At 44.1% G+C, this 26,846-nt stretch overlaps 2 protein-coding genes across 3 annotated transcripts; one reads left to right on the top strand and one right to left on the bottom strand.

The window, feature by feature from the left end:
• The first annotated feature begins 215 nt into the window (after positions 1-215).
• On the top strand, positions 216-1,567 carry LOC139336162 (alpha-(1,3)-fucosyltransferase 4-like). The gene has a single exon (XM_070970103.1). It carries the CDS (start codon positions 296-298, stop codon positions 1,460-1,462), a length of 1,167 nt encoding a protein of 388 aa, XP_070826204.1. The 5' UTR covers positions 216-295; the 3' UTR covers positions 1,463-1,567.
• Positions 1,568-6,013: 4,446 nt separating this feature from the next.
• Positions 6,014-25,930, bottom strand: col26a1 (collagen, type XXVI, alpha 1). Of its 2 annotated transcripts, none has more exons than XM_070971028.1 (14): positions 25,654-25,930; positions 25,294-25,416; positions 24,606-24,709; positions 13,680-13,741; positions 13,464-13,590; positions 13,060-13,158; positions 12,837-12,965; positions 10,075-10,158; positions 9,306-9,358; positions 9,158-9,220; positions 8,676-8,711; positions 8,553-8,597; positions 8,392-8,476; positions 6,014-7,729 (listed from the first exon to the last, which is right to left on the bottom strand). In XM_070971028.1, the coding sequence occupies exons 1-14, from the start codon at positions 25,824-25,826 to the stop codon at positions 7,599-7,601; spliced, it is 1,314 nt and encodes a 437-aa protein (XP_070827129.1). In that variant the 5' UTR covers positions 25,827-25,930; the 3' UTR covers positions 6,014-7,598. The 2 variants fall into 2 exon arrangements, with proteins under 2 accessions (XP_070827129.1, XP_070827128.1); XM_070971027.1 differs by having other exon boundaries at positions 6,020-7,729; positions 13,060-13,164.
• Between the last annotated feature and the right edge of the window lie 916 nt (positions 25,931-26,846).

Raw genomic sequence — 26,846 nt, 5'->3', positions numbered from 1 at the left:
TCAAGAGGACCGATAATACCTACCCACCTTTGTGGAGGACAGGTAGGACAGAACAATGCACGCAGAAGTTTGGGGACAGTGGCCGGTCCCGTTATCAAACGACCTGACGTTATCGACACTCCTCATCTCACCTGGAACTAGAAACACACTGTCAACACGGGACTCTAAGGTGTGCCGGCAGGCTGCAATGAACGCTGGGCCCGAGGAACTACGCTTCCCGAAAAAGTCTTAATGTATGTGGATTTAGGTGAGCGGAGTGGTTTTCTAACGGGTTTCTGAACAGTGAAAGGCGTCGATGGGAGCTGGGGCTCACTGGAGAACCGCGAACACGGCGCACAGAGCAGACAGGCGCTCAGGTTTGTCCCAGCAGGAAAAATGTTACGTGCTTGTTCTCAAGGGGACCTGCTCCTCTGTGTGCTTAGCTGTCGTCGGTTTCTTGTTGTTCCTGGGAATCTGTCAGCTCTACCTGCCGGACCCGCTCGCGCTGCAGCCGTTTGTCTCTAAGCAGAACAGGACGGTGACGCTGCTGGTATGGACTCATCCGTTCGGTCGATACCACGAACTTCCGGACTGCTTTGAGATCTACCGGATCGGCGGGTGCACGCTCACCGACGACGTGCGCGCGTACCCGCAGGCTGACGCCGTGATCATTCACCACCGGGAGGTTGCCGCCGGCACCACTGATCTGCCACCGGAACCGCGGCCACCTGCGCAAAAGTGGATATGGATGAACCACGAATCCCCCACGCACACGCCCTGGCTGTGGCATTTTGAGGATGTTTTCAACCTGACAATGAGCTACCGGACGGATTCCGATATATTCCTGCCGTACGGGTATCTGGTCCCTCGTAATCACAGAGTCAAGGGTCTCCTGCACCGCCTTGCGCAACCGCTCAGCGTACCCACGCGCTCACGCATCCTCCGGCCACGCCTCTTGGCCTGGGTCATCAGCAACTGGTCGGAGTCCCATGCGCGTGTGGCCTTCTACCGCGAGCTCAGTCAGTATGTCCAAGTAGATGTGTTCGGGCGCGCGGGTCTGCCGTTGCCGGAGGACGACGGAGGTGACACCGTGGTGCGGCTGGTCGGACAGTACCAGTTCTACCTGGCGCTGGAGAACTCGCAGCATACCGACTACATCACGGAGAAGCTGTGGAACGCGCTGGTGGCCGGTGCCATCCCAGTGGTCCTCGGTCCGTCCAGGCAGAACTATGAACGCTTCTTGCCCCCAGAAGCCTTCATTCACTTGGACGACTTCCCCTCAGTGCGGGGGCTGGCACGGTACCTGCTGATGCTGAGGCGCAGCCCGGTCCAGCTGAGGCGGCACCTGGACTGGAGAAGGCGCTACAGCGTGCACCAGCCCCTCTTTTGGACTGAACACTACTGCACGGCCTGCAGGGCGGTGAGGAGGACCAGAGGCAGGCATAATGTGGTCAAAGACCTGACACGCTGGTTTCACTCATGAGAAACAGCTGCATCACCTCCAGCAGCTGACTGAACTGATGGGAAAACTGATCATCTGTAGCCAGGCTTTCTGCCCACCTGGTGACCATCAGCTATGAAGTTTACAACAGAAATCTATACATATCTATCTATTTATCATCGACTATGATTGTTTGGGAGCCTGTCAGGTTTCATGTGACTTAAATGAAACTATGTGATTATTAATTAATTAAGAATTCTAGTTTGATTATGGTATCTGATTTTGTTCCAGTGACTGTTCACATCCTGTTGTCTGTTTGAAGACTACACCCTCAGAGTAAAGCTATTTTTTCAAAGTTTCCTCTCATCTCCTCCTCATCATTTCATGGTGTTTTTGTACGGCATATTACAAACTACACATAGTATATGGTATACTTTTGAAAAACATACTAATATTGATATTTTTATTTCACATTGTCTCTTGAGGCAGCCACTGGTGATTGTGATGCAGTTGATTGCAGTGCAGAAAGAAAATCCGCTTGCAGGGACAATACTCGCTTGAGATTCATCACAGTACAAGGCCAACATTTATTGCTGTCAGATATGTCAAAGCCCCCTCTTACAGCTTTGGCATCGTGCAACATCAGCAACTTACAAACGTGAATGGTGATAAAATGTCACTTGTAGTGCATCGTCTATTTCATGCAAGTTTCGCAGCTTTGCAAGGTGACTTCACACAATACTTCAAAGGAAATGAAATGGAAATAGGGACAGATAATGAATATATATTCCCAGGGAGTATGTAACCTGATGTGTATGTGTGATTCAGTGAGGAGACATTTCCAGGAAGTATGTGTGTCTTAGGTGTGTACCTGAGCACTAAATCATGTTAATCATAGTATCCCAGGATCTGACTTACTATCAGCTTAACGGCATACATAGTTGATGCTTTTGTCAAATCGGGCCACAAACAGCACTCTGAGCCCTTGATTTGTGTCTGCACGTCATTGGCTGGTTCAGTGCAGCACTTTTCCCTCTCACTGGCCTAACTGAATGACCTTAAAGGCTTTGTTAGATGGTAAAACTTGTCTTTTTATTGCTCATACTTCAGGCACAGCTTGTTTGACAGCGAGACAGCTGTACTAACCCACACATCCTCTAGTGTTTGCCTACGTTTACACAGCGGTTCTCATGTTACTCTCCTTTATACATGTATTGTATAGCTGAGGCTATAGCAATAAGGCAGAAAGAAGGGGGAGGTGAGCATGTGGGCCTGTTTTTCAAAAAGCTTCAGGAGTCACTTGATAGGAATCAGAAGCTGTGATGTGGATCATTTAAATTTACACCTCTGTGTTAGTGCCCTGACACAGAATTAACACTTTACACTGTCAAAGGAGACATTTCCTGCAGGCAGAGGGGCAGCGAGTAATGTTGCTCTCCATAATGAGCTGATGCCTCAACAGCTGCTGAAACCTCTGACGTCTCTCAGCAATAATGCTTTCAGACGGCCAGAACAGCCAGACCCCTCATCCCTGTCATAATCCCATTCACGCACATGAGGGAATTATTAGCATATCTAGTTACTGTGAGTGAAATCATATTCACTCTTATTGCTTTCAAACACAGATCCACTGCATGTCCTGAAGCTTGTTTCCACATGTCCTCATTTAAAGTGTCTTCCAAATGGCGTGCCATACCTCTCCGCTGTGGGACCTAACAGTATATGAAGGAAGGGCCCTCCTCTTATTGTTTCACAAGAGCTTATCAGATCACAAAGTAGACAAGAGGCTGTGCAGGATGTTTAGAAGGTTCACTGCATTAACCAGTGTGCAAACACTGCGCTTGTCATGTATTTCTTTCCATTTGAATGCAGCAATGAGTAATTGATACTCAATGTCAAGCAGTATTTGATCAGGATCAGACTGTTTGTGAGCGATAATCTATTGAGGAAAAAAAAAAACAGTCAGCACCAATTGTCTTGATGCTTAGAAGTCAAGTTTGCTTTTTGGTGTCTCTGCTGACTGATGCTGGTCCCCAACTCAGCTGATCTGACTCGGGGAACCACAGTGGACCTCCACTCACAGTGAAACTGTGCGTGTAATATGTAGGGCTATACAACCTCCTCTGGTATCATAGACAAGAGCGACCTGAGAGACACCTTTGCAGCTCTGGGCAAGTATTTATTAGCTATTATTGGTAATAAACACGCAGGTTTAAAAGCAATATGGGGATTTTGTGCTTCCTCACATTACACTCTATTTCAGAATGCCAATTGTGTATTTCTATAGTTCCCATTTACTTATTATACGAGTTTTTGATTATTTAATCAGCTTGTTTTCAGTCAAGGCTTTAAGTTTGAAGCCACTTTTACTGTATCCCAAAGGAAAAGCCTGAGCATCAAAATATTACATTTGAACATTTGCCAATAAAACAGTACAAAGAAAAGCCATATGACACATAAAGTGTTGTGAAACTGAGAGAGCGCGCTGTGCATCGTGTCTACACAGATGAGCAGATGTTTCTTGCAGCGTTACCTGTGTTTTGCCAGGAATTGACCCAGAGGAAACGATTCTCAACGCCTTCAAGGTCTTTGACCCAGAAGGAACAGGACACCTCGGGGGGGAGGGGTGTGTGATTTCCTTCACAGCTCTGCACAGCCGTGGCAGATATGACTCTTGCGGGAATTCACCACTCAGATAACTGTGAATCAGTTTGTACAGTACAAAAAATGTAAATCATTAACAAAGTTCCAGCATGCAGATAATGCATACCTTGATAAGTGAAATACAGATCACAGCTAATTCAAAGTCCAAGAGATGGAAACAGTAATTCTTCTCTCCTGTTTCTCTCCGGCAGGATAAGATATCACCTCGTGTCACAGGCTGACAAGTTTACAGAGGATGAGGTGAGTTGTTGCTTGGCAACAAGGTGAAATATTGGATGTATCAATATGAGATATGCGATTCAAGGGTACGGGCGGTGGTGATACCATTGAACAAGCTGAAGGTGAGCATTGATGAATACCCAGAATCCGAGGCAATTTCATTTGATTTAAACTCTTTAAGTACCAGCTCCAGCTTATTACAAAGATCCTTCTCAGCTCTCCTCCAGACCCCCTCTTCAGTAACAGTGCCATTCATAACCTACATGGCCCCTGGCTAGAGACACAGTAATCTCATTTGTACAGCAACAGATGTTTCTCTTAAAAACATCCGTTGACTGGGGAGTGAAAAGTCTGCCTCTCATTCTCTCGAGGGATCAAAGAGACCAGTCTAATCGCTATGAAATCTGTCACATTTGTACTGGTTTGAGGAGACGTATTGACTTACAGTAGACTCACTATGTTGTGAAACGTAAACGCTCTCCTTCTCTGCTCCTCTCGCTCAGCCTACACATATTTTATCAGGAAGCTTTCATGTTCTGTACATCAAAAGGCCGCACAGAGGAGGGGGAAAGAGAGAGGAAAATGCATATGAAACAACAAAACCCCCAGACAAATAAACAGCACAGTGTTCCCATGGCAGCGCCGTGCAGCAATCTGACGGCTGGTTTCCCATGGCTGTGTCTCACTGCCCCATAGACCTCCACTCTGTCTCACTGATGGCTCCTGTGATTGCAATCATCCATCTTACTGTCAAAGGCAAAAAAAGGGCAAGAAAGGGGAAATCACACACACCATCTCTCTCTCTCTCTCGCTCCCTTGTGTCCAGCAAACAAGCCACCCCACTGTGAACAGAGCCAACACACGGACCGCAGACCCTCTGCATTGGGTGTGTATTTATGTGTGTGTGTGTGTGTGTGCCCAAGCTTATATGATCTACAGAGAGAACATGTGTGGGTGTGCATCTTTTGGTTGTCTGTGCCTGCCCATTATACTGCATGATCAGTCACTGGAGTGTACACGGGGGAGCTGTGGACATGTCTGATCTTGCAGCTGATCAAAAGCACCAGAGACTTGTTCCCTTGTGGCCGTGCAAGCGGGCCTCATATCAACATGTCTCTGTTCAGTAGACAGGAAAAACAAGAGGAGAGAAACAGGCGGAGGAGGAGGGGGCACATCAGGAGGAAGACAGAAACAGGCAGGCAAAGCACAGATGAAAGAGTGCACAAAGAGGCCAGAGTGGAATATATGACAATGATACATAACCGCACTTATCTCCCGGTTCTGATGAGCTAATTGAATGGCAAAAGCCAGCTCTGTATTTCTCTGTAGATGTAATATCGTGTGTGATTCCTCTCTGCAAACCTGACAGCCCTCCTCATCACAAGCGTTGCAGATTTTTTTTAAAAAAAAGGGAAAGCGCAATAAAGCTTTTACCTGCTTGCTTACAGGTAGGCTAAATCAGAGGGTTACAAACTTCACTCTGGGTGTCGTGGAGAACCTTGAATATGAGAACTTGTGTTATGTGATCACCCACGGAGGGGGCAAAGAGCAGGAGTACAAGGAGGAGAAGAAACAGCCGGATGAAAAGGAGAGGAAGAAGAGCGGGGAAGCTTCTGGCTGGAAATAGCCTGGCCTTGTTGTGAAGTCGTGGCGTACAGCATGTGTGAATGTAGTTATTGTGCAATAAAGTGGTGACTCCATGAAATGAATCCCTTTGTTGTTGTGACTTTAATCTCACTTCAATAATCAACACATAGATATCTGCTGAGCGTAACGCCTCGCAAATGACACAACAAAGCACACTCTGTTTAGTATAAAAGATAATGAAACATGCACACAACGCAACAAAACAGCAGTATTTAAAAGACATCAGAAGACTCAAGCTTATGAAACATGTAACTAATCAGACACAGACAGGTTCATCTCTTGTCTGCTCATGATGGCTCAGGAGCAAGTTTGACATTTTGGGAAATAAGCTCTTTCGCTTTCAACAACAAACAAAATGTGCCTACCAGCCAACCAAAAGCTCAGTGATTAACACGTTATGTCTCGTTTGTTTAATCCATACAAAAACCTGAGCATAAAAAAGTCGTGGTTTTACAGCATGTAAAGTGCGAGGGCCTTTCTCGGCTGCGGGGTGCATTCAAGCAATGTTGGCAGAACAGGAAGAACAGGAAAACCTCCTGTTATTTTGGCTTGAGAGGATTCATGCATGACAATATGAGAGCAGCATTGTTGTCATCATGAGGTTGCAAATACTGAAGACAGCCAGGCTAGTGCCTCCCCCTGCTTTCGGTCTTTGTGCTAAACTAAGCTGCTAACTCCAGTATTGATCTTCTCATATAACTGTCAAGCAAGAAAGTGAATGAGCTTATATCCAAAAATGCCAATCTATTCCTAAACACATGAACCTTGAAATGGAGAAAACAAAGATTGTACCAGATGGCCAAAGCTTTATTCAGAAACCAACAGGCTTGGTCTCTCAGAGACTCATTATACACTAATCATATCAGTTTGGGAACAAATCTCAGAGGCTATCTGTGAAGACCGTATAATCCTGTCTCCATCAGCCAGTCACGTGAAGGTGCGCTGGAGCCGAGCAGGGTTTATGGTCTCCAGGCCAAAACTCAACTGTTTTAGTATCTCCTCCTTTTGCTTTCCAGATGTGTGCTCTCCAGCTGCTATTCATTTCACCTAACTTTATTTTAAGCAGACATTCTTGGCAGCTTGTCGTGTCTTACCTCAGTTTTAACAAGACAGAGCAACCAGAGAGAGACAGAAAGAAGAGAAAGGAAGAAATATGTTTGACAGGCTAACACAGGATGAACCCTGAGGTCGTTCCAAAAATGTGTTTGACACTAAATAGTATATTTTGGGTCCAGCTCTCGGGAACTCACATTGCAGCCGGAGGAGCTTTGCAACATCAGCCGAGGAAACTGATGTGTTTACTAGGCAGACTTTAATCTTAGGGAACAAAAGATGCCAAAGAACTTTCATAACACTTTATGAGGTTGTATTTCATTGTACAACATTGTACAACTGCTGCTGCTGCTGCTAAGGTTCCGCAGGATCATGCAGCAACAGTGTCAAACAGGCTCAACAAAACCTTTTAATGTGGACGAAATGTTCAACATCTCATGTCTGCAAAGAGCTGCGTTTTTCCAGCTAAAAAGACAAAAAAAAAAGACAATAGAAGGCAAATAAAATGAAATAATGAAAGTATGAAACGTGATATTAACAAAAAAGGCCACATCCATCACAATTATACACATACATACAAAACTAGACTATAGTGTTAAAGCGGAGCTCGTCTGTGTCTCTCCTCCAGTACTGGAGGGGGTTGAACAGGCGGAAGCCGTTTGATCTTTATGGCGGTGAAAGACAGGGGGTCCAAAATGCTGCCAAATCCAGATCCTTCAGAGTTGTCTGTGTAAAGACATGGAGACAGAAAAACGATCATCCATAAGAAAAAAAAGAGAAGTTTGTCTTCAAATATTGCTTTTAAAAATAGTTTGACATTTTGGGAAATGTGCTTATTTGCTTTGTGGAGGGGGGTTAGATGAGAGGATCGATAACACTCATGTCTGTTTGTTTAGCATGAAGATGGAAACGGGAAACAGCTCACCTGCCTCGGTGGTAGCAAAATCCTGCCATCACCACCAGACATGCTATAACACGCTAGATATCCTGTGTTCAGTTCAGACCAAAACTGAGGAGTAAAAACAACATTTATGTGGCGGCAAAACACCGTCATAAAACTGCAAATTGTTGTTTGTGTGCTTTGGTTTTTTGACAGATTAAGCACATGAGATGTAGCATTTTGAGTCATCCTTAGAGAGCTGGTTAGTGAATTTTGTTACCTATTGTCAGAGCTAGGCTAGCTGGTTCCTCCTGTTCCCAGTCTGTAAGCTAAGCTAGACTAACTTTAGCTGCTGGCTGTAGCCTTAAATTTAAGAGTGGTATCAATCTTCTCCCCATGGTTTCCGGCAGAAGGCAAATAATCTCCCCAGAACGTCAAACTACACGTTTAACATGATCCTTCTGAGGTCTGGAAAAACTTTTACCTCCACCTCTATTTTTCTCCTTACCATGAACACCAATCATGTGCTCCAGGATCAGGACCCTCTCGGCCAGGATCTTCAGGGCCTCCCTGAGCTGCTGCACAGCCTCGCCCTAATTAACACCATCACATTCATTTCGGACCATTTTTCAGATGAGCCCAGTAGGAAAAGATACTGACGTCTCTTACCTCATTCAAGCCCTCTCCCGGCTCTCCTTTTAGCCCTGGTGCTCCCTGTGAAAAGGCAGTAAAATAAGATAGTCACCTCTGTGTTTTGTGCGTGTCTTTTGCAGCACAATAGCTTTTACTTACAGGTAGGCCCTGCTCGCCTGTTACACCTGGAGTCCCCTGGTAGAGGAAGAGCAGAGAGAAATAAATTACGATTCCTGCCCACATGCACATTTCACTGGCTTGCATTCTTTATCCCCTGTGCTAATCTGCCTCTTCACCAGATCTCCAATCTTAAATCATGCTGGTAGAGGAAGGGGATCAGGTTTAAAGACAGAGGCCCACTAGAGAGCCGGATAAAAGAGGGGACCCGACATGGCTGCCCTGATTAGTGAGCCAGGCCTCGGACGGACGAGAGAGAGAGAAAGAGAGAGGGGAGGATTAGTCACGGCTTGGAGTGCGTCTTTGAAGAAAAGCTTGTTCACCTTTAATGTGTTTAAGGTTGCATGACAGCTAGGACCATTTACAAACTGTAGAACAAAAGCATTTTGATAGTTCATCAGATTCAAATATGTTCAGCCAGCCTGCTAATCCAATAATGAGGACAGTTTTTAAAGCAGCCTCACCCTTTCCCCTGGATCTCCTTTAGGCCCAGGATCCCCCGGCTTGCCTTGGAGGCCGTTCTTGCCCTTATGGCAGTAAACAGAAAGGCGTGCGTTAATGATGGCAGTCGTGCATTCAGATTCTTATTGATCAACAGATACAGACACTCACATCTTGTCCCGGCAGGCCTGGTATCCCTGCAGGTCCTCTCTGTCCTGGAGGGCCTGTCGTGTCATTCATTAAGAGAACATTCACACATGAGGAGGATGGATGTCAAAATGTTTAAGTTTGGCTCTGACTATTGTGCAATGTCAAAATTCAATTCACTCAATTTAACTCAGTTTGATTTAATTCAGAAATTACATTGTCCTGTGAGAGAGATTTTTACAAAATAAACACATGATTAACCGCTTGAACCTCCATGTTCTCAAGGTTTCGCCTTAATTTCCCCTAGAATTAAGTGGCTTTATCAATGTTTTCGTATAACAAAGTCACACATAGATTTTGTATCTGTTTGTACTGTTTTATTGAATAATGCTCATATACTCAAAATGTTCAAATTCAAAAGATCACTTTTAACAAAATTACATTAAAAAGAAAATTGAAGTCATTGTGTTAAAGGGTTTTGCGCTTCTTCTGACGCTTTACAAATTAGCATGACGTGTTTCCTATCTCTGGAAATTTTGGGATCTTGACTACGATTTAAAATAAAGTTTTGTGAGTTTCAGCAACACTTGGCTGCACTACATGCATTTGTAATGATGGAACTGTCCAAGAGGTCAAAACTCAATCATGACATGATCTATATGCAGTACATATACTGTATATATACATACATAACACACATGCATGTTTCATGAATTGTGTTGGACTGAGAACATGCTCTGGTTTTGTAGTTTTTCCTGCTAACCTGTGGGCAGGAAACTGCTTATATTCATACCTGAGGGACCGATGGGACCAGCAGCACCAGGAGGCCCGACTATGATCTGAGGAGCAGGGAGAGCTGGGCGGTCAGGGATCTCCTCTGGGAAAAACCAAAGCAGAAGTTTGAAATAAAAGTTCGGTTTAAACTTTGCACAAACGATAATGGAGACTGTAATGAGAAAATAAAACTAATACCTGATTGAAGGTCATTAACAATCATGTTACAGCAAGAGGTGTATTTACAGCTTATCATTTAGATCATGTCCTAACATAACAAATAGTCTGTTTGTGTGCACATGTACCCAAAATACTTTGAATAATGTCCTTTAACTTTTCTCCTGGCGTCAACAGAAGCAAACAGATGTTAAATTCTACTCCATTTCCTGGTGCAAATGACTTCAAATTAAACTGGATTTTTATAATGCTTTCATTGATCCACACCATACATAGTAACTGAGGTGACTCATAGGCTGCAACACAGTAACCAGCCAATTACACGTGAAAATTGCTAAAATCTCCATGACTGCATCACTGCTGGTTGCCAAAGCTCTAACACTGGATGTTTGTGCTTTATGGACAGGAAAGAAATGGTGGTATGAAATGGGTTTCATGTAATTCTACAGGTTCTTTACGGTAAACATGCTTTTAAATTGACCCCAAACATTTAACATCTGTAAATAATGTTTTCGACATTTTCAGTGGCGCAGATGGTGAGCAAAACTATTCTCTGCTAACCTTCCCCCTGATCTCAACCCAGACACCAACACACACTTGATGCACTCTTACCACTGAAATGCATCATGGGTGACCTGATCTCATATGAACAGCTCTACAAAGTCACACTCAAAGGTGACAAACATGTCTGTGTATGTGTATCAACAAACCTCCAAAACAAATACTTCATATTTAGCAGCAGACACAGTTTCATCATAGTCAAATTAGCAAGAAAGTGAAATCTGACCAAAAGGGGTCTCTCATAATACATTTCAGACACACACAACTGGATTTACATGCAACCTAGATACTAAAGCTATCTGCTGCTGTCCACCTGCAGTTACTTCCACCTCTCCACTTTCCACCTTTAAAATTATTGTCAGTTATATGCATCCATATATTGGTATTATTGGGGTCTCAAACAGGCTAAATCTCAGCGAGTGGTATCCTATTTTCAACCTAACAGAAGAGTTAAGACACCAAGGGTCACCACTCTGCAGAGTCTCCTCTGCAGTCTGACTCTGCAGAGTTTCCTCTGCAGTCACCAGCAGGCCTGAATCCAGCGTAATCGACAAGAACAGCTGCTCGATCTAAAAGAGGTCCCATTTAATGGAGCAGTAAAACGCTTGCACATGATCTCTCTTCATAGAAAACAGTCAGGAGGTGGAAGTCATGCCTTGTTCTCAGCATGTTGGATATTTCATAGTATGCTTGTAAGTATAAATTTTGTTTGCGACCACACTTCCACTTCCTCTCCACTTCAACATATGCTCAGAATCAGTCTTCCCCTGTGTTGAGACAGCGCTGTTACATTATGGCTACAGTCCACAGAAAGGGTCTAGAAGGAGCAGATTTCCCTCTGGAACTAATTTTCTAATGTTACAGTCTCCTCGAGCCTGGCTGCCTCCCCAAGAAACTCCACATGAGTGGCAGACTATCTCCCTCCCTGGTTCATAGCTAGCCCAGATTTTGGCTCTGGGCCGCGGCCTGTTCCCCCAAACGCAGACTGTTGTGCTGACAGCTAACAAATTAGGCCTGATTTACAGCCAGTTGGCCCCCCTCAGCTTACACGGTCCCACAGACCCAAATCTACATAGTTCCAGACCCACAGACACAGTCTCGGCTCAGAAAGGCAGACGCAGCCAAAAGCCTAATTGGAGCCAGCAGTCTTCATGAGGTAATGATTATAGCATGGACTTCTACTGCCTCCCTGTGGCAAAACCTGGGTTTTAAACTTGTAACTTTTCACACAGGCTTTTTCTTCTGTCTATTTCAAAAGATTTCATACTTTCAAAAACGAGGAATGAATTATTTCCACGTTGAACAGTCTATATGTGTTTGACTGTACAGATGTTTGTGGGGAGTAGCCAAACAAGTGAAGCTGCATTTAAGTGGATTCGAACGACCAATGTCTTTTTTTGATTCAGTCTTTTTAAAACCACCTGAGCTAATTTTGTGATTCATATGTGGGCATTTGGCTCCATTGTTGGTGGTGGTGCTAAAAGAGGTTGCAGTAAACAGTTGCTCAGCAGCAGCAAAACACGCGGAAACAATTAAACTCAATCGAAGCCAGCCCTGCAAAGAAACAATGCTCTCTCCTTTACAAATGTAAGTGTGCCGCTGAAAGCTAAAGACACGTACTGCTCACTTAAATGCATGGTAACAGCTGCAGTATGCTTTAGTCTCTGTGCTTCCACCTGTGCCCCTTTAAAACCACTTTCCATCCATAGAAATGCACCTGGCCAGGGTTCATCTTCTGCCTGACAGAATGATTGCAAAGACAGCAACAGGATGAACACAGTGCATGAGATGTGAGTGTGTGAAACTGGTGAAGCACATGATTCAGCGTAGGACGAACTGTGAAAATGGGCCTGTGGTTTTGGCATCAATTCATACCATCCAAAAACTGAACGCTTGACTGGTTTTAGAATTGTTCCCGGGTCAGAATTCAGCCATGTGTGTAAGATCTACTTCTATTATGTTCTCATTTGAGACCATCTGGGACAATTTAGCCCCAAGTTACAGTAAAAGAGTGAGTTTGGAAGAGGGAATCGTTCCACTCACCTTGATTGTCCACGTGAAAAACGTCACCCCGCTCTCGGACGCGAGAGGAGCTCAGCCCTGGAGGACCCGGTGGACCAGGAGGCCCGGGGAGACCGATTTCTCCTGGTAGACCTCTGTCTCCCTTTGGTCCTGAGCATCAAGGTAAAACACAAAATCAATCAGTCTTGTTAAACAAGTACGTGGTCAATTGTGAGTTTTGGAAAGCTTCATCTTGATATTTTACCAATGGGCCCTGGGAGGCCTGCTCTTCCAGCCGGACCTGGAGGCCCAGCAGAACCTGGAAGCCCTGGTGGTCCGATAGGCCCTGGAGGCCCTCTGCCTCCTGGCACTCCAAAAAAAAACAAAGAGACTGTCAGCATCAAGGAAGAAGAAGACCTGAAAACAGTTGTGTAATGTCTTCTGCGGCTCTGGAGGAGCTTTTATTCAGCTTGAGCTTAAGATGTAAAGTTTAACAGAGAGCGTGTGTTACAAACTTTAGATGTGGGGATTGACAGACGTGGGCATTTGGGACGAAGGGGGGTCCAATAAAAAACTCAACTGATTTGCATAATGGGAAACAAGATTTTTGAAGTTTAATTTCCTTTTTTCACAAACATCTCCTCTACATATTTCATGATGTGTTGACACCTGGCGGCAGGTATGATGGCGGCCCAATAGGCGTGGGTTGGGGTCCGTCCACCTCATTGTCCGTTGAGCCCTCTGGTAAACTGCTGACAGTCGGCAGGGATGAACGTCCCTCTTCTAACAGCTTGATCTGGAACAAGAGCTTCGTATGATGTCATCTGTGTACAAATGCTTAAAAGCAAATGATTCAGACACAGACTTCAGACGGATCCTCTTTACCTTTGACTCAATGGCTTTTACTCTGCTGTTCATGTCAGTGAAAGTGGTACAGTTCAAACACTCTGTAAGACAAGACACAAGGATGAGTTTGGTCTCCACATTACAGCAGGCTTTCACGCTGCCTCTTCCCCAGCTGTCTTTTCCTTTCTCTCCGTCTCTGCCTCGTCTCTTTCATCCCTGTTTCTTCTTTCATCCTGGCACCATCGCTCGTATCTCTCTATCTCACACAGAGCAGGTCAGGCCAAGATACACAAGAATAATGTCCATCAAACCAGACCCAAGAATTTATCAGGAGTTCCTCCTTAAATCATGTCACTCATTCAGCGGATAAATATTATTAGAGCGCTTGTGAAATCCTCTTTCACACACACACACATACAAGCCTGGCACACACCTGCTTGTGTCCTGACTCGGCATGTTTTCTGTCTGTTGGCTCACTGGCAGCGATGGCCTGTATGCCCACACTCGCGTCCTCCTCCAGATACCAAAACCAAAAGCATTAACTGAGTGTAACACATGGAAACGCAGACAAACACACATTAGCACACACACCTACATCCACATGCTTCCCCTGCGTGAAAGCCTGCTTTCCAAATGTCTACAAGAAACATTTATAGACATTTTTAAGACACATTATATTCAGTTTTAATTTATCTGACTGAGGATGTGCCCGGGTGCCACTAAAGTGCCATTTGAAAGATACTTACAGTCAAGAAATCCCAGTAAAAGTCCAAAAACAGTTAATTGATCAAGCTAAACTGTCTGATTCCTCTGTGCCTCAGACCTCCGCCGTTTTCCAGCAGCTATTACGAACACATTGTGAGACACACTGTTGCATTGTGTGAAAAGTTCCTTCATTATGATCAACATGGGAACGTGATGTAGAGGCAATCCAGCACATACCATCCCGGTGCTGTTCATGCTCACTAGCCGAGCTTTTTGCACAACATTGACAGCGGCTGGCCGCGGCATAAAGCAGTGAAAATGAACCAAAACAGTAGAGTTGTGAGTTGTGACAGGTTGGGAGATAATCTTCTGTGGGGGTGTCCCTATGAGCAAACTCTTGTACATTACATGAGGTAATTTATTGTCACTGATTATAGCAGCTTTAAAGACTTCACTAGGAACCAATGGGTTTGGAGTGAGGGCCACAGACAGAGCTGTTAAGTATTCAGAGTTGAACTAATGCATTGTTGTATTTAGCCTTTTTATAGCATTTGTTGACAATAGCCGCTTGTCCTTTAAGAATCTGTGTAAACACTTGGGGGGAAAGCTGCTTTTTGCTTATCTTTTTAAGGTTTATTTGTATTAATTTTCGCAGCACCAGCAAAATATTTATGTGCATGTGCCTGATTGAAAGTCCCGTTTGTCAGAGACTTTCTACATTATTTTCAGTCTGTTTTAAACATTTCTGTGTCACAGAATATATCAGTCCAGCACACACAAAGCCACAGATTCCTTGCTGTGCTGAAATTCTGGACTCTTTACACGAGCTGTAATCCACAGCGCAGCATAGCACAGTTTTATAGAAAAACCCGGTATTTGTTCTAAATCTGAGCTGTCCTCTGGTCTTTGGCTCATAAGAAGTCTGGAATGTCAGCTGTCAGTCCCACAGATGGGACCCACCCACATTGTGGTCATTGCAGGGATACCTAGAACGAGGAACAACTGGTGCTCATAAATAAGGCAACAACAAAAATGACCCAAACGGCTCTGGTTTGCCTAAATCATCGTCTCCGACCGCGGCACACAAGGCCATAACGGCCGCCGCTGAGGTTTCTGCTCCGCTGAAATAGGACAGGGGGAACATCTGTGCCATGTCTGCTTGTGTGTCTACAGTCATGTCCATCCAGCCCGGTGGTGTATCAGACTGGAGGGGTGTGGTTTCTCAATGCCTCATTTCAGCATCTCGGATCTCGCCCTGGAGCTCAGCCACAAACGGAAACAACAATCAACGGCTCAACCCAAAACACATTCCTCAGGATTCATCAACCCAAATACTGAGAGCTATTCAACCGCCGAGGCCACAATGACCCCTCGTGAGCGGTTTGTTGTGACTGACTGCACTGAGGTTTCTTCAGCGACTACACCAAGGACATCAAAAGCCGCACGCAGCACAACAGCAAGACTGTGGGCAATCATGGGCTCCACAATGTGAGAGGACTGATGAGTTGATTTGCCTTCATCTCTTCCAGTTATTCATCATCAGCCCAGAGGAAGTCTCCACCCTCTGACACTCGTTCTCTCGTATATACAGAACATCAGTCTGTGATGCATTCCAAGAGTTATTTTACAATGATGTGGTGACACTTAGCTCTCAGGCCTGGCTCTGGGAATGGCACTGTTGGTTTGTCAGTCAGTCAGGAGGTCCAACTGTTGAGATTTTCATTGGCAGTATTGAAATTTTGTACAGACATTCATGGTTCCCAAAGGATGAATCCTGATCCCTTGACATCTTCCTTTGGAGCCACCATGAGGCTGAGATATCTGATGTTTAGTGAAATATTTTGACAACTGTTGGATGATTCTGATGACAATTGAAGTAGATATTCATATTGTCCAGAGGATGAATCCTGATGACTTTGGTGATTTCTTGACTTTTCGTCTCACACCATCATCAGGTCAAAAGGTCGCTCGGCCCAATACTATTTCCCATCAGTCTCAGCTGTACTTTCTATTTAGCGCAAATTAGCAAATGTTAGCATGCTAGCAGTGAAGTATTTTAACTCAAAATGCAGCATGTGCAGTAGCTGCTTTGCTGTATAGTCAATTGACAATGAAATATGCACAGCTGCTTGGTCCATGATGGCTCACTGCTCCTCTGAAGGCCACTCCAGGTCCACTCTTCCCTGCTAACGAGCTAACTTGTTCAATCCCTTGTCTAACGAGAGCCAGAAATAAACCAGCCATATCTTATTATGTCATAAACACACACCACAGGAAAACACCAGAAACGAGTCAATCGACCACAAATGCGAACCAGAGCAAAACAACTGCGTTTCTTTCTTCTTCTTTTTTTCTTTTCTCTAATGGTGGTGGGCGGGATTTCCGGTCCTGCAGTTGGAATTTAATTATGTCGGGTTAGAAAACCAAACTTCCGCTGTGCTCGAGCTGATGTTTAGAACAGGACCACAGCTATAGAGTCTGTTTGGATCCATAATTACACCATGGCAACATAAGACACGGTTATTTTTCTTGGATTGTGCTCAGCTCATGGGAAAGATTCAGAATTGTGTTGTCTTTAGTGGGAAGCCAAATAAACAGAAAGAATTGGGAACTTTTTCTGCTCCATAGAGAAAAGAAGGATTTTTATGGTTGAGCAGTTTTTTAAATGCTACATCTTGTCTGATACTGTTGGAGATTCACCGAAAATTAGGCAAAGACCAAGATTTTATTGATGAAAGGAGCATTTATAAAAGAAAAAAATATACATATTTGATCTTGAGGAAAGACAATGCAAATACAATGTTGCAAGACAAGTGGAAATGATTTATGATGACCACAGAAACAGAAAATTTAAACTGCATAAAATGCAATCAATAAAGCTATTTGATTGCTGGTAATGCAGCATGCAAATGGATTACATGTCCATAAAAACATGACACAGACGCAAAGCTGACGTTACTCTTCTTTGATAAGCTCAACTGTTAAATCTGGCGATGAAAATCAAGAGACGAGAGCAGACTGGCTGCTTGGATCAAACTCCCTCCAGGCAAAGTACACACAGTAAATAAGATTAGAAACTCTTGGAAGATAAATCTTCATTTAAACATCAGAGGAACCAAAACAAAGAGCATATTTCATCTCAGCAAACTACAGAAAGACAGACCGCTTTTATGAATCATCACTTCCATTATTGCACTGATCTACAGTACAAGAAAGTACGGGATATTCTGGCAAGAGCCAAAGTCAGACTGTGGGCATCGTCTGTTGAGGCAGCTACATTTCCTACATTAGACCTGGATATAGATCAAAGAAATCACTCTCTTGTGTGTAGTTTTTTGCACACATGCGCACACACAAACACACACGCACACAGACAACCTCAACCACAAAACAAACCGTGACGCACACAGCTGGGGACAGTCATTTTCATGTCTGTATGTGTGAGCAGAACGGAAGGATGATGTATTGAAACATCTTCTTGGACCGTCTTAAGAGTCGCTGTCACATCCCCAAGATACACAGACAGTGTGTGCCCAGTCTGTGTGTGTCTCTTTGTGTGTGCGTGTGTGTTTGTGTGTGCAGACCACAGTCGGCCTCCAAGAGCTGGCTGTGTCCCAGGAGCCTGTTTGTGTCGGCCCCGGCCAGCAAGTGGTCAGCTATTGCTGGCATGGAGAGCAGCTGGCACAGAACACACACCCACACACACACACACACACACACACACACACACACACACACACCACACACACACACACACACACACACACAGACATAGACAGACAGACACACACAAACATGTACAGACAGTCTCACACACACACTCTTTCTCTCTCTTACACACACACACACACACACACACACACACACACACACACACACACACACACACACACACACTATACTGTCACAAACTCTCACTCACTAAATCACACACCCACTTTGACTGCTGTGGCTGGTGGACGATGGTGAACGGAGCGTTTTTTGAAAACCAAGATGTCTGGTAGTCCACAGAGGGACCATTTAGCATTTTTCACCATGAAGCCAGCTGACAGGCCACACAGCATTTCTTTAAATGGAAGCTTTGCAACATTTTGCAAGTAATAAATACTTGGCAAATAATTGAATTTACCATAAAATTTGAAGCCATTATTTCATCTAGAACAAGATACAGTAAATGACTAAATAACAGACTTAAAAACCACAATGAGGCACCGCTATTAATCTGACGTCTCTCCAGAGGCATAGCCATGAAACAATGACAAATTGAATCTCTTCCAATCTGCGAGTACACCTAATTTCTCTGTCATTCCCTCATGCGACCAGAATGCATCCACTCGTCCCCCATCACGCTGCACCCTCCGGCCCTTCGGCCAACAAAGCACACAGTGCAGTGGTGCTGAAACACTCGCAACACATCGGTAACAGTTGGAGATGGATGGCCCTGCTGGTGCACAGACATACAGTCATCGACGTGCTATGAGGTGGTGTAGTGTGAGTTTAATAAAGGAAAACGATGGCACGGTGATCGGCTGCAATGAGGGCAACATTTTTGAGGTTGAAATGGTTTTACCGCGGTGACTGATGAAGTGGAGAGAATGGAAATGGCAGAGACACAGACAGAGAGGAGAAGAGTGGCAGAATATCCCAATGTAAGAGTCACACTGGAAATATTGTAAGTATGTAAAGCTGGAACTACCTACAAGAAATACAGAAGTCTCCATGAGCCCTGATTTTAAGCGCCTGGAACATGTCGGCTATGAAAAACGGAGAGAAGTTAGACAATAGAGGCCAGCGAGTTTCACTGCTGCTTATTCATAATGTTTTGATCTACGTCAGGGTGCAAATGTTTAGTTTTCAGGGCCTCAGCAGTGGCAATGCTGTTCAGTTGATTGGCTGATGGATTCAGAGTGAAATATCTCAACAATTGCCAGTGGGATTATCATGAAATTTGGCATTCATTCATTCATTCATTTCAAGTCAAACTTTGTCCAGACACCTAAAAAAAACCAATCCCATCATCCTCAGCTGCACCTCATGTTCAGTTACGTTTACCACGGTGCTTACCAAACATGCAACATTATACCCTGCATGTTAACGTTGTAAGGGAGAGCATGTTAGCATGCTATGTTAGCATTTAGCTAAAAGCAACACTGTGCCTGGTTACAGAGCGGCTAGCATGGTTGTAGACTCATAGTTTTGTTTGTATTTTGTCCACAATTTAACACCACAGTAAAGCCACTACAAACAATCATGGTTTGTTTCTTACCAAACAAAACACAAAAAATATCGTACGACCTCCAAACTTGCAATTTGGAAATCTCAGAGAAATCTCACAGATTGACATACACATTAACATGCACATCTCCTGGCAGCAAGAACCTACAGATTACACCAATCTTCACGGACTGTCGGGAAACTTTTTAGTGAACTGCTTAACTCAGCATAAAGAGATGTACGGAGCTGCAGACAGAGAGACAGAGGGACAAAGGGAGGCAGGAAGACCCGATGATAAGGCGGTGAAAGACCTGAAAAACCACAGACGGAGCGTGAACAGATAGATCATCATCCATCAGGCAGATCAGACCTGGACCAGGAACAGCCGAGCTATCCCACAGCTCCCAGCAGGTCAAAGGGTACCGCCTGACCTATATTTGAGCACAGCCAGGGATGTAACAGAGACATCAGTCATAGGCACGCTGTAGAGATTGTGGTCTGGAGGAGCACATGCGGGATATGGTTCTGTTTTATCACTTTACTCCAAGGAGAGGAGAGCGGCAGATCTAAAGGACATAGGAAGTTAGATAAGTGGAAAGCAGCAAGGAATATAGAAGATAAAGAGGCCAGCAGTGGCAAGAAAAAGCAAGGGCACTGCAAGGGCAGAACAGCAAAGGCCTGCAAAGGAAGAGCGCGGATGATAAAATGGAAAAATGGAAAAAAGGTATTTTTGAATGATATAATATAGCTGGTGTTCTAGATAATCCCTCCAACAATGGGTTTTAACACACTTCCCTCTCTTCCTGCTCATGCAGCTGCAGAGGGGAAACAGTGACTTTAGCAGCTTCATAGCTGAAGCATTAACAAATTAGCACATTTGACACCCTAAGCTTCCAGCCACCTTTTCACTTCTTTAATGAAATTCCTCGTGAACTTCACGAACATAAAATCCTGTGCTGGCACACCCAGGCTCAGACTTTGTTAAACTTCTTTTCCTGAGCTTTTGCATGAGATCAAAGGTTAGCGCTCTCATCAGGGAAGGTCCTGCCACTTTCTTCTTTTTAGATGAGGCTCCCTCGTATACACACACATATACACACACACTACCCACAATCCCCACTGTTAATATGATCGTGTGTGCAGATAGGCGCTGGGGTGGTGCTGTGATGGAGCGGAGGGGAGGGGGCGCAGGGGCCAACGGCAGGGAAATTACGAACACATTTCCCCCAAATGTGTTCCATGCCGTCATGTGTTAACACAGCTCTGCTGAAAGCAAAATGTAAATCTTGACATGCACCGTACACAGCCAGCACAAACCAGGCTGTCAAAAATATTGACGGGTCAGGGTGTCAACCAAATGTATTCAGAAAACGCCCACTTTCCATTAGCAAACACAGAAAAATTCAGGCTTTGCGACCAGATCCACTGTGGGGCTCGGCCGCATGATATAAGGTCATTGCAGAGGACAAAATAAAAAGCAGCCAACGCACTAGAGGACTTGTAAAAGCCAAAACCAACAGTGAAAACACTTTGTGTTGCACATTTAATGATTGATGCATTAACCTACAGCATCGCATCAGATTTGTGCAGGTTGAAATGGTAAATGTTAAATATTTTTAGGGCTGCATCTGATCATTGGCATTGTTGCTGATTATTTTCTCAGTTAATTATCAAAAGTTAAAAATACCAGAAAATTCAGATGACGTAATTTCCTAAATCCCACAGTGACATATTCAAATTTTTAATTTTGTCCAAGCAGCAATCCAAAAGGAGAGAGAAAGGGAGATATTCAGACCAGTGTCACATATGAACAACAAGAAAATGCTCACAGCTGCGAGGCTGGAATTATTAATCAATTGTCAAAATAGCGGGAAGATTATTTTTCTGCCAGTCAACTGATTGATTAATTGGCTAATCATTTCAGTTCTAAACATTTTAGGAGAACAGTGAAGCATCCATTTGGTTGACTGTCAGGGAATTGTGCATTGGCACCAGTGCAGATTTGGCCTTCATATTGAGTCATTCTTTTTACAAACAAAACAAAGAAACAAGAAATCACAACAGGCCAAACAAGTTCATTTTACGCTCCAGGTCACCCTTGATAAATGGACATTTTCTGACTTTTTCTAACCAATGCTGATGGCAAAAGAATACCATATTAGAGTCAGGCAGAAAATGGTTCAGGGCTCAAAATATGAAACAACAACAGCATGAACAGAGGTGAGCATCATCTCAGCACACACAGACTTAACTTCAGCTCTGCAGGCTTCGTTATGTATCTGTATCTACATCTCTGAGGGCCTCAGGGGCCTCTGAAGTGGAGCCAGAACTCCATCAAACTAAAACCAGAGGTGATGTCATTTTCAGTGGTTAAGGCTGTCCTTCCTCACTCTGATAAAGCAGCTAGCTCTGAGTCTTCATAGCAGCAGCTCGCCGCTGCACAGAGCTGCATGTACAGTGTTGGCTCAGTGGCATAAAGACAAAAAGTGTCCATGCTCAAAGGAATAGTTGGAGATTTCGGGAAATGTGCTTTCTTGTTGAGAATTAGATGAGAAGAATGATACCACTCTCATGTCTGCACAGCAAGCTACTGTCAGCAGCCAATTAGCTTAGCTTAGCACAAAGAGTAACAAAATCGGCAGCTCTGAAACTCACTAATTAACATGTTATATCCAATTTATTTAATCTCAAAGAAACACTGAAGTGTAAAATCACCAAACTGGGGTTACAGTATGCGCAGGATATTTTGTTGCCAGGAGTGACTTGAGGTGAGGTCTCTATTCCAAGCCAACTGGCTTCTGGATGTAGCTTCACATTTACTGGACAGACACGAGAGTGCATCAGTCTTCTCATCTAAGTCTTGGCAAGAAAACAAATAAGCACATTTCCCAAAAATGTCAAATGTGATATAAACAAACGCATATCTCTGTGATGATGCCAAGGAGGAAAATGAAGGGGAGACTTCATTCAAAGACCCTCAGAAGTTCTCAGATATGATGCATGACATATTTTTACAACTGTCATACCGTCTCCTCCAATAACTAATACGAAAGACAACTGAAAGCAGATTCATGTAACAGAGTGATCCAAAAAAGTGATTTAATGCAACTGCTAAAAAAGTTGTGGTATGACTTTAACATGTTCTCCAGTGGTATTACTATGAGGAACAACCCTTATTTATATATTCCGAGGCACTCATACATTCACGCTTCGCTGACCCTTTTGCACAGAGGTTAATCTACATGAGGAGAACCAGTCTTTGTTTCAGAGCTGTAGCCTGATCTTAGCATGGTCACGTCTGTTACAAAGACCTGGTCGATGAGTGTCACGCTCATTAATCTCAGTGGGGCCACTTTCCCACACAACCGGCTCTCTGCTCCGGTGCCGTCTGGGCAGCTTGTAGCAGCTGGAGCCCTGTGGGAGAGAAACACTCCTCATTACACTTCACCCCTCTCCTCTCTTCTTCTTCTTCTTCTCTTCTCTTCTTCTCTTCTCTTGCCACACAGCTGTTTCTACACTGCCAGTTCTAACACCTTGCTGTTCCTGGTGCACTCGTCCTAACTTTCCCTCTCTCTCTCTAAGCCTTGCCTCTGCCAGCCCTCCCTCTGCTCCTCGGTGTGAAGCAGACTGTCCACTGACATCAGCCTCTGTCTTTAAAGTCTCCTCACTGAGTCCAACCTGGCTTTCTGTCTGTGCATATGGAGGCAATTTTCCTCCTGCTATAGAGCCATTACAACTTGCAAATACATTTCAGCAAACGTTAAATAAACAGCCAGATTACCTCTTCACACTCCTGCAACCACTTTGGTCTCAAGTGAACCGTAATCTCTGGCATTACAGACTCAGCGGATAAAGCTACGTGTTAATCTTTGGGTGGAATAATATCCATGGCCGAGCAAATAATGGTTTCCAAAGGCTTTGTAATAATGTCTGCGCTTATTCCATTAGTATTAATGTGTGTTTTCTTAACTTGTGGTAAATCTTGCCCATCCAAGTGCAACAATGAATGATTCTGCAAAATGGAACAAGGTGTGGTAATTATGACCAATAAGCAAAGCTTGCTCATTGAGGTAACTGTTAATCTTGGACAAATGTGGATAGGCCATGGCCTTGCTTTTTGCAGTTACACATGAATTACTGTGACCAGCCCAAAAAAGAATCTACCATGTTGCTGGGTGTGCTAAATAATTTTCATAGAAAGCCATTAAAATAACTCTGCATTTTAATTAACTGTATCTCAGCCAACGCAGCCTAAAACACCCTTTTACAGGCACCCATGATGTTTAAAATACAATATGTGAAAACATGTTTGTCAGTGTGGTTGTGAGCAGCGGTGGATGGGTGAAAATTCTGGTCTCTGCTGGGCTCAGACTCTGCGGTCTGTGGTATCCAGGAGCAGCGCTGCCCATCAGTGAGACCTTGCCTACCTCCCCACTTTACAAGCGGCTCTGCAGGATGTTCCTGTGAGCTTTTTGCCTTCATTCTTTTGACTGTATTAGCCATGATGATATTCAGAGAGACAGGCAAAACAGCCTCTGTGCTGTCTGCAGTCAATAGAGAATGCGTGCGAGTCCAGTGCACGTATTCACACACAAGTACAAAGGACGAGCGGTGCAGAGGGAGATGGTTACTGATTCTAATCCTCCTTCCAGGCACAGAAGCGCCTTGAACGCATCACTGTAAAAGACAAAGGTACAAAACCACAGAGCACAGGATCCCTTTCAACTGTTGTTTTACTGCACTCCACGTTCCCAAAAGTAATCCAAAGCAGACTTTCAATCTTAATTTAAAACAACTTTACAATCATATCAAAAGGTCGACTCCTTCACAGGAGCGCGATTAGCAGGCTACCCGACTACACACCACCAAACATGAAAAAAGGGCACTGATGTGGGTAAGGCTGCTAAAACGACGCAGATGGGACCAAAACACGTGGCTTTTATTTCAGTCCTTGAAAGACTTTGCCTCCAATCACGTTCTCGCCTGCAACGTTCGAGACAGTTGCATCAAGTGAAGGAAGAAAAAAGGGAAAGATAAGAAACTCACCTTCACGACACTCTTCTCCCACAAACCCTGGGCAGCATCTCCACTCCAGCGCAGTGACCTGCTTGTAGGTGACCTTGAAGGACGGCCTGATCATGGTCCTGTAGCTGGAGGAAGCAGCACACTGATTTCAGGGATATGTGCTGAAGCTACATGCAGACACACGCACAAATGCACAGGCACGATTAGACTGAGAGATAATGTCTGATTCATTTTTTCTTTAGTACTTTGGAAGTTTTTGACAGTGGACTGTTGAATGAGAGAAGGGGAATGGCAAGATTTGTATTGGAAATGTTGCATTTATATGCACTCTTCAAGAATATTTCCATTTTATGCAACATTATATTTCATTTCTGGTAGAAACCTTTTAAAGACATTAAAAGATGAAATTAAGTTAATTGTTTTCCTACTTATGTAAGTTAAAAACCGACTGCAGGGTTTTTGAGAGTATTACTACAGTGTTGTGTGAAAGGTTTTCTTATGCGAAAGATCTTCCTCCACTGCCAGTGCCAACATTTTCAACTAGAGAAAGGATGAAAATAAGGCACGACAGAGGCCCCATGGCCCACAAATCACAATATCCACCCCCGAACAGCAAAACAGTATCAACATCACAGACAACTGACAGAACTGAAGAGCGAGCAGGACTTGGCCGAAGGGGGCCGCTCAGCTGTGAGGACTCTGAGGGTACCTGATGACTTTGGAGCAGGGTCCGGGCCATCGACAGCCCTGAAAAACTCTCTGGACTGTGGTTTCTGTCCCGTTGTGCACCTGACAGGACACTGTCCTGGAAACAGTATACTGACACCAGTTCCTAAAATACACATGAAATAGATTTCACACTTACTGTTAATACATTATGAACACATACTGTATAAAATCAAACAACCAGTAAAGTTATCAGATCAGACATAATGTGAAAAAATAAGTGAAACACTAATGTGACAATTTAAGGAACACGAGAAAAGTAGTTCAAGACGTAGAATCAGGATTACATTTTTACCACATCCGCAGTGAAAAGGCGCCATCTCCAGTCTGCACATGTGCTCACCTGAGTTGGGTACGGGACCCGGTACCTGGCGGTCCAGTGCTGCCGCTCTGCTCCGACTTGATGCGCTGCCGCTGCAGAGTGATACCTGGAAAGTGATAAACAAAGCCTGTTCCCAGCGACGCACAGACTAAACTCACCCACATGCACAGCGCGTAGAAGAACGACAAAGCCATCGTGTGCTTTTGATTTATCCCTGACAGAGATATCCGCAGATACCGACGGTTTTCAAGTAAGTCCTGGAGTTAAAAATCCCTCTTTGACAGAGCTACAGTATTTCAAGACAAATGGGGAAAGAAAGTCTAAGTAAACTCCACTGAAACAAGCTCATTTCGTCTTCCCGACGAGAAACAAACCGGCCCCCTCAAGAGCCCCACATGAATGACACACAGCCTCTTCCTATAGAATAATGCGGATTTCTGACGTTTGACATGGTGCCGAGGACCGAGGAGTCAAATATCCAGTGTGCGTAAAAAGCGCGCTGAATGTGAGGGCTGGAGACGGAGTGCGTAAAAGCGCATCTGGTCCCGATCGAAAAACCACGACCCTTCAGTTTTCCCATATGTGAATGTGATGGCCCATACTGAATTCAGTTTCTGAACTATTGCAGCGTCTTTTTCTTATGCTCTCTATCTTCCTAATTCCCAAGATGATGGTAAACTGAGCGATACCCGATAGGGATTTAAGCCTGTCCCTCAAGCCTATAAACCGGGGGATAGCAAAGACAGATTTGAGAGATGACAGTAAAATCTGATGGAATGATGATGAATGTCATCACTTTGTCATATATTTTTCCTTTTGCAGATTAACATCTGGCTTTCTTATACCAACTAGCCTACAGATATAGTACATTATTATATAATAGCTGCGCTTCACTGCTTCAAACGAAACCACCGACCCAAATTTGAAGGCGGAGAGGTTTTATTTACCTGAATATTTGTATAGTTTATGAACCATTTTAAGCACCGATGTAACCAACGAAGGTTTTAGGGATCAATGTCTGAAAATGTCTTAAGTTGTTGATTACCTCATTCAGTTTTGACTTTGGATATAAAAAGATATGGATTTACTGGAGCCCATCTGATAATTTATAATGAATAAATCATACTTTTGGCTATGAAATCATTTTGACTTGATTTTGATTTAATTATTTTGATTTAATGCACAATGATTTGTTTAACTTACTATCATATTTT

This window comes from Chaetodon trifascialis, chromosome 9 (genome assembly GCF_039877785.1).
Source record: "Chaetodon trifascialis isolate fChaTrf1 chromosome 9, fChaTrf1.hap1, whole genome shotgun sequence".
Lineage (NCBI taxonomy): Eukaryota > Metazoa > Chordata > Actinopteri > Chaetodontiformes > Chaetodontidae > Chaetodon > Chaetodon trifascialis.
This window is presented reverse-complemented; position numbering and strand designations above follow the sequence as displayed.

What these genes read in the sequence shown, in the direction of transcription:
- LOC139336162 (XM_070970103.1), top strand. Translation starts at nt 296, where the DNA reads ATGGGAGCTGGGGCTCACTGGAGAACCGCGAACACGGCGCACAGAGCA.
- col26a1 (XM_070971027.1), bottom strand. Translation starts at nt 25,826, where the DNA reads ATGGCTTTGTCGTTCTTCTACGCGCTGTGCATGTGGGTGAGTTTAGTC. An exon ending in TGGTCCCATCGGTCCCTCAG is followed by an intron (nt 9,359 to 10,074) that starts GTATGAATATAA and finishes ATGACACGACAG; the next exon opens with GCCCTCCAGGACAGAGAGGA. An exon ending in CGGGAGAGGGCTTGAATGAG is followed by an intron (nt 8,477 to 8,552) that starts GTAAGAGACGTC and finishes GGTGTTAATTAG; the next exon opens with GGCGAGGCTGTGCAGCAGCT.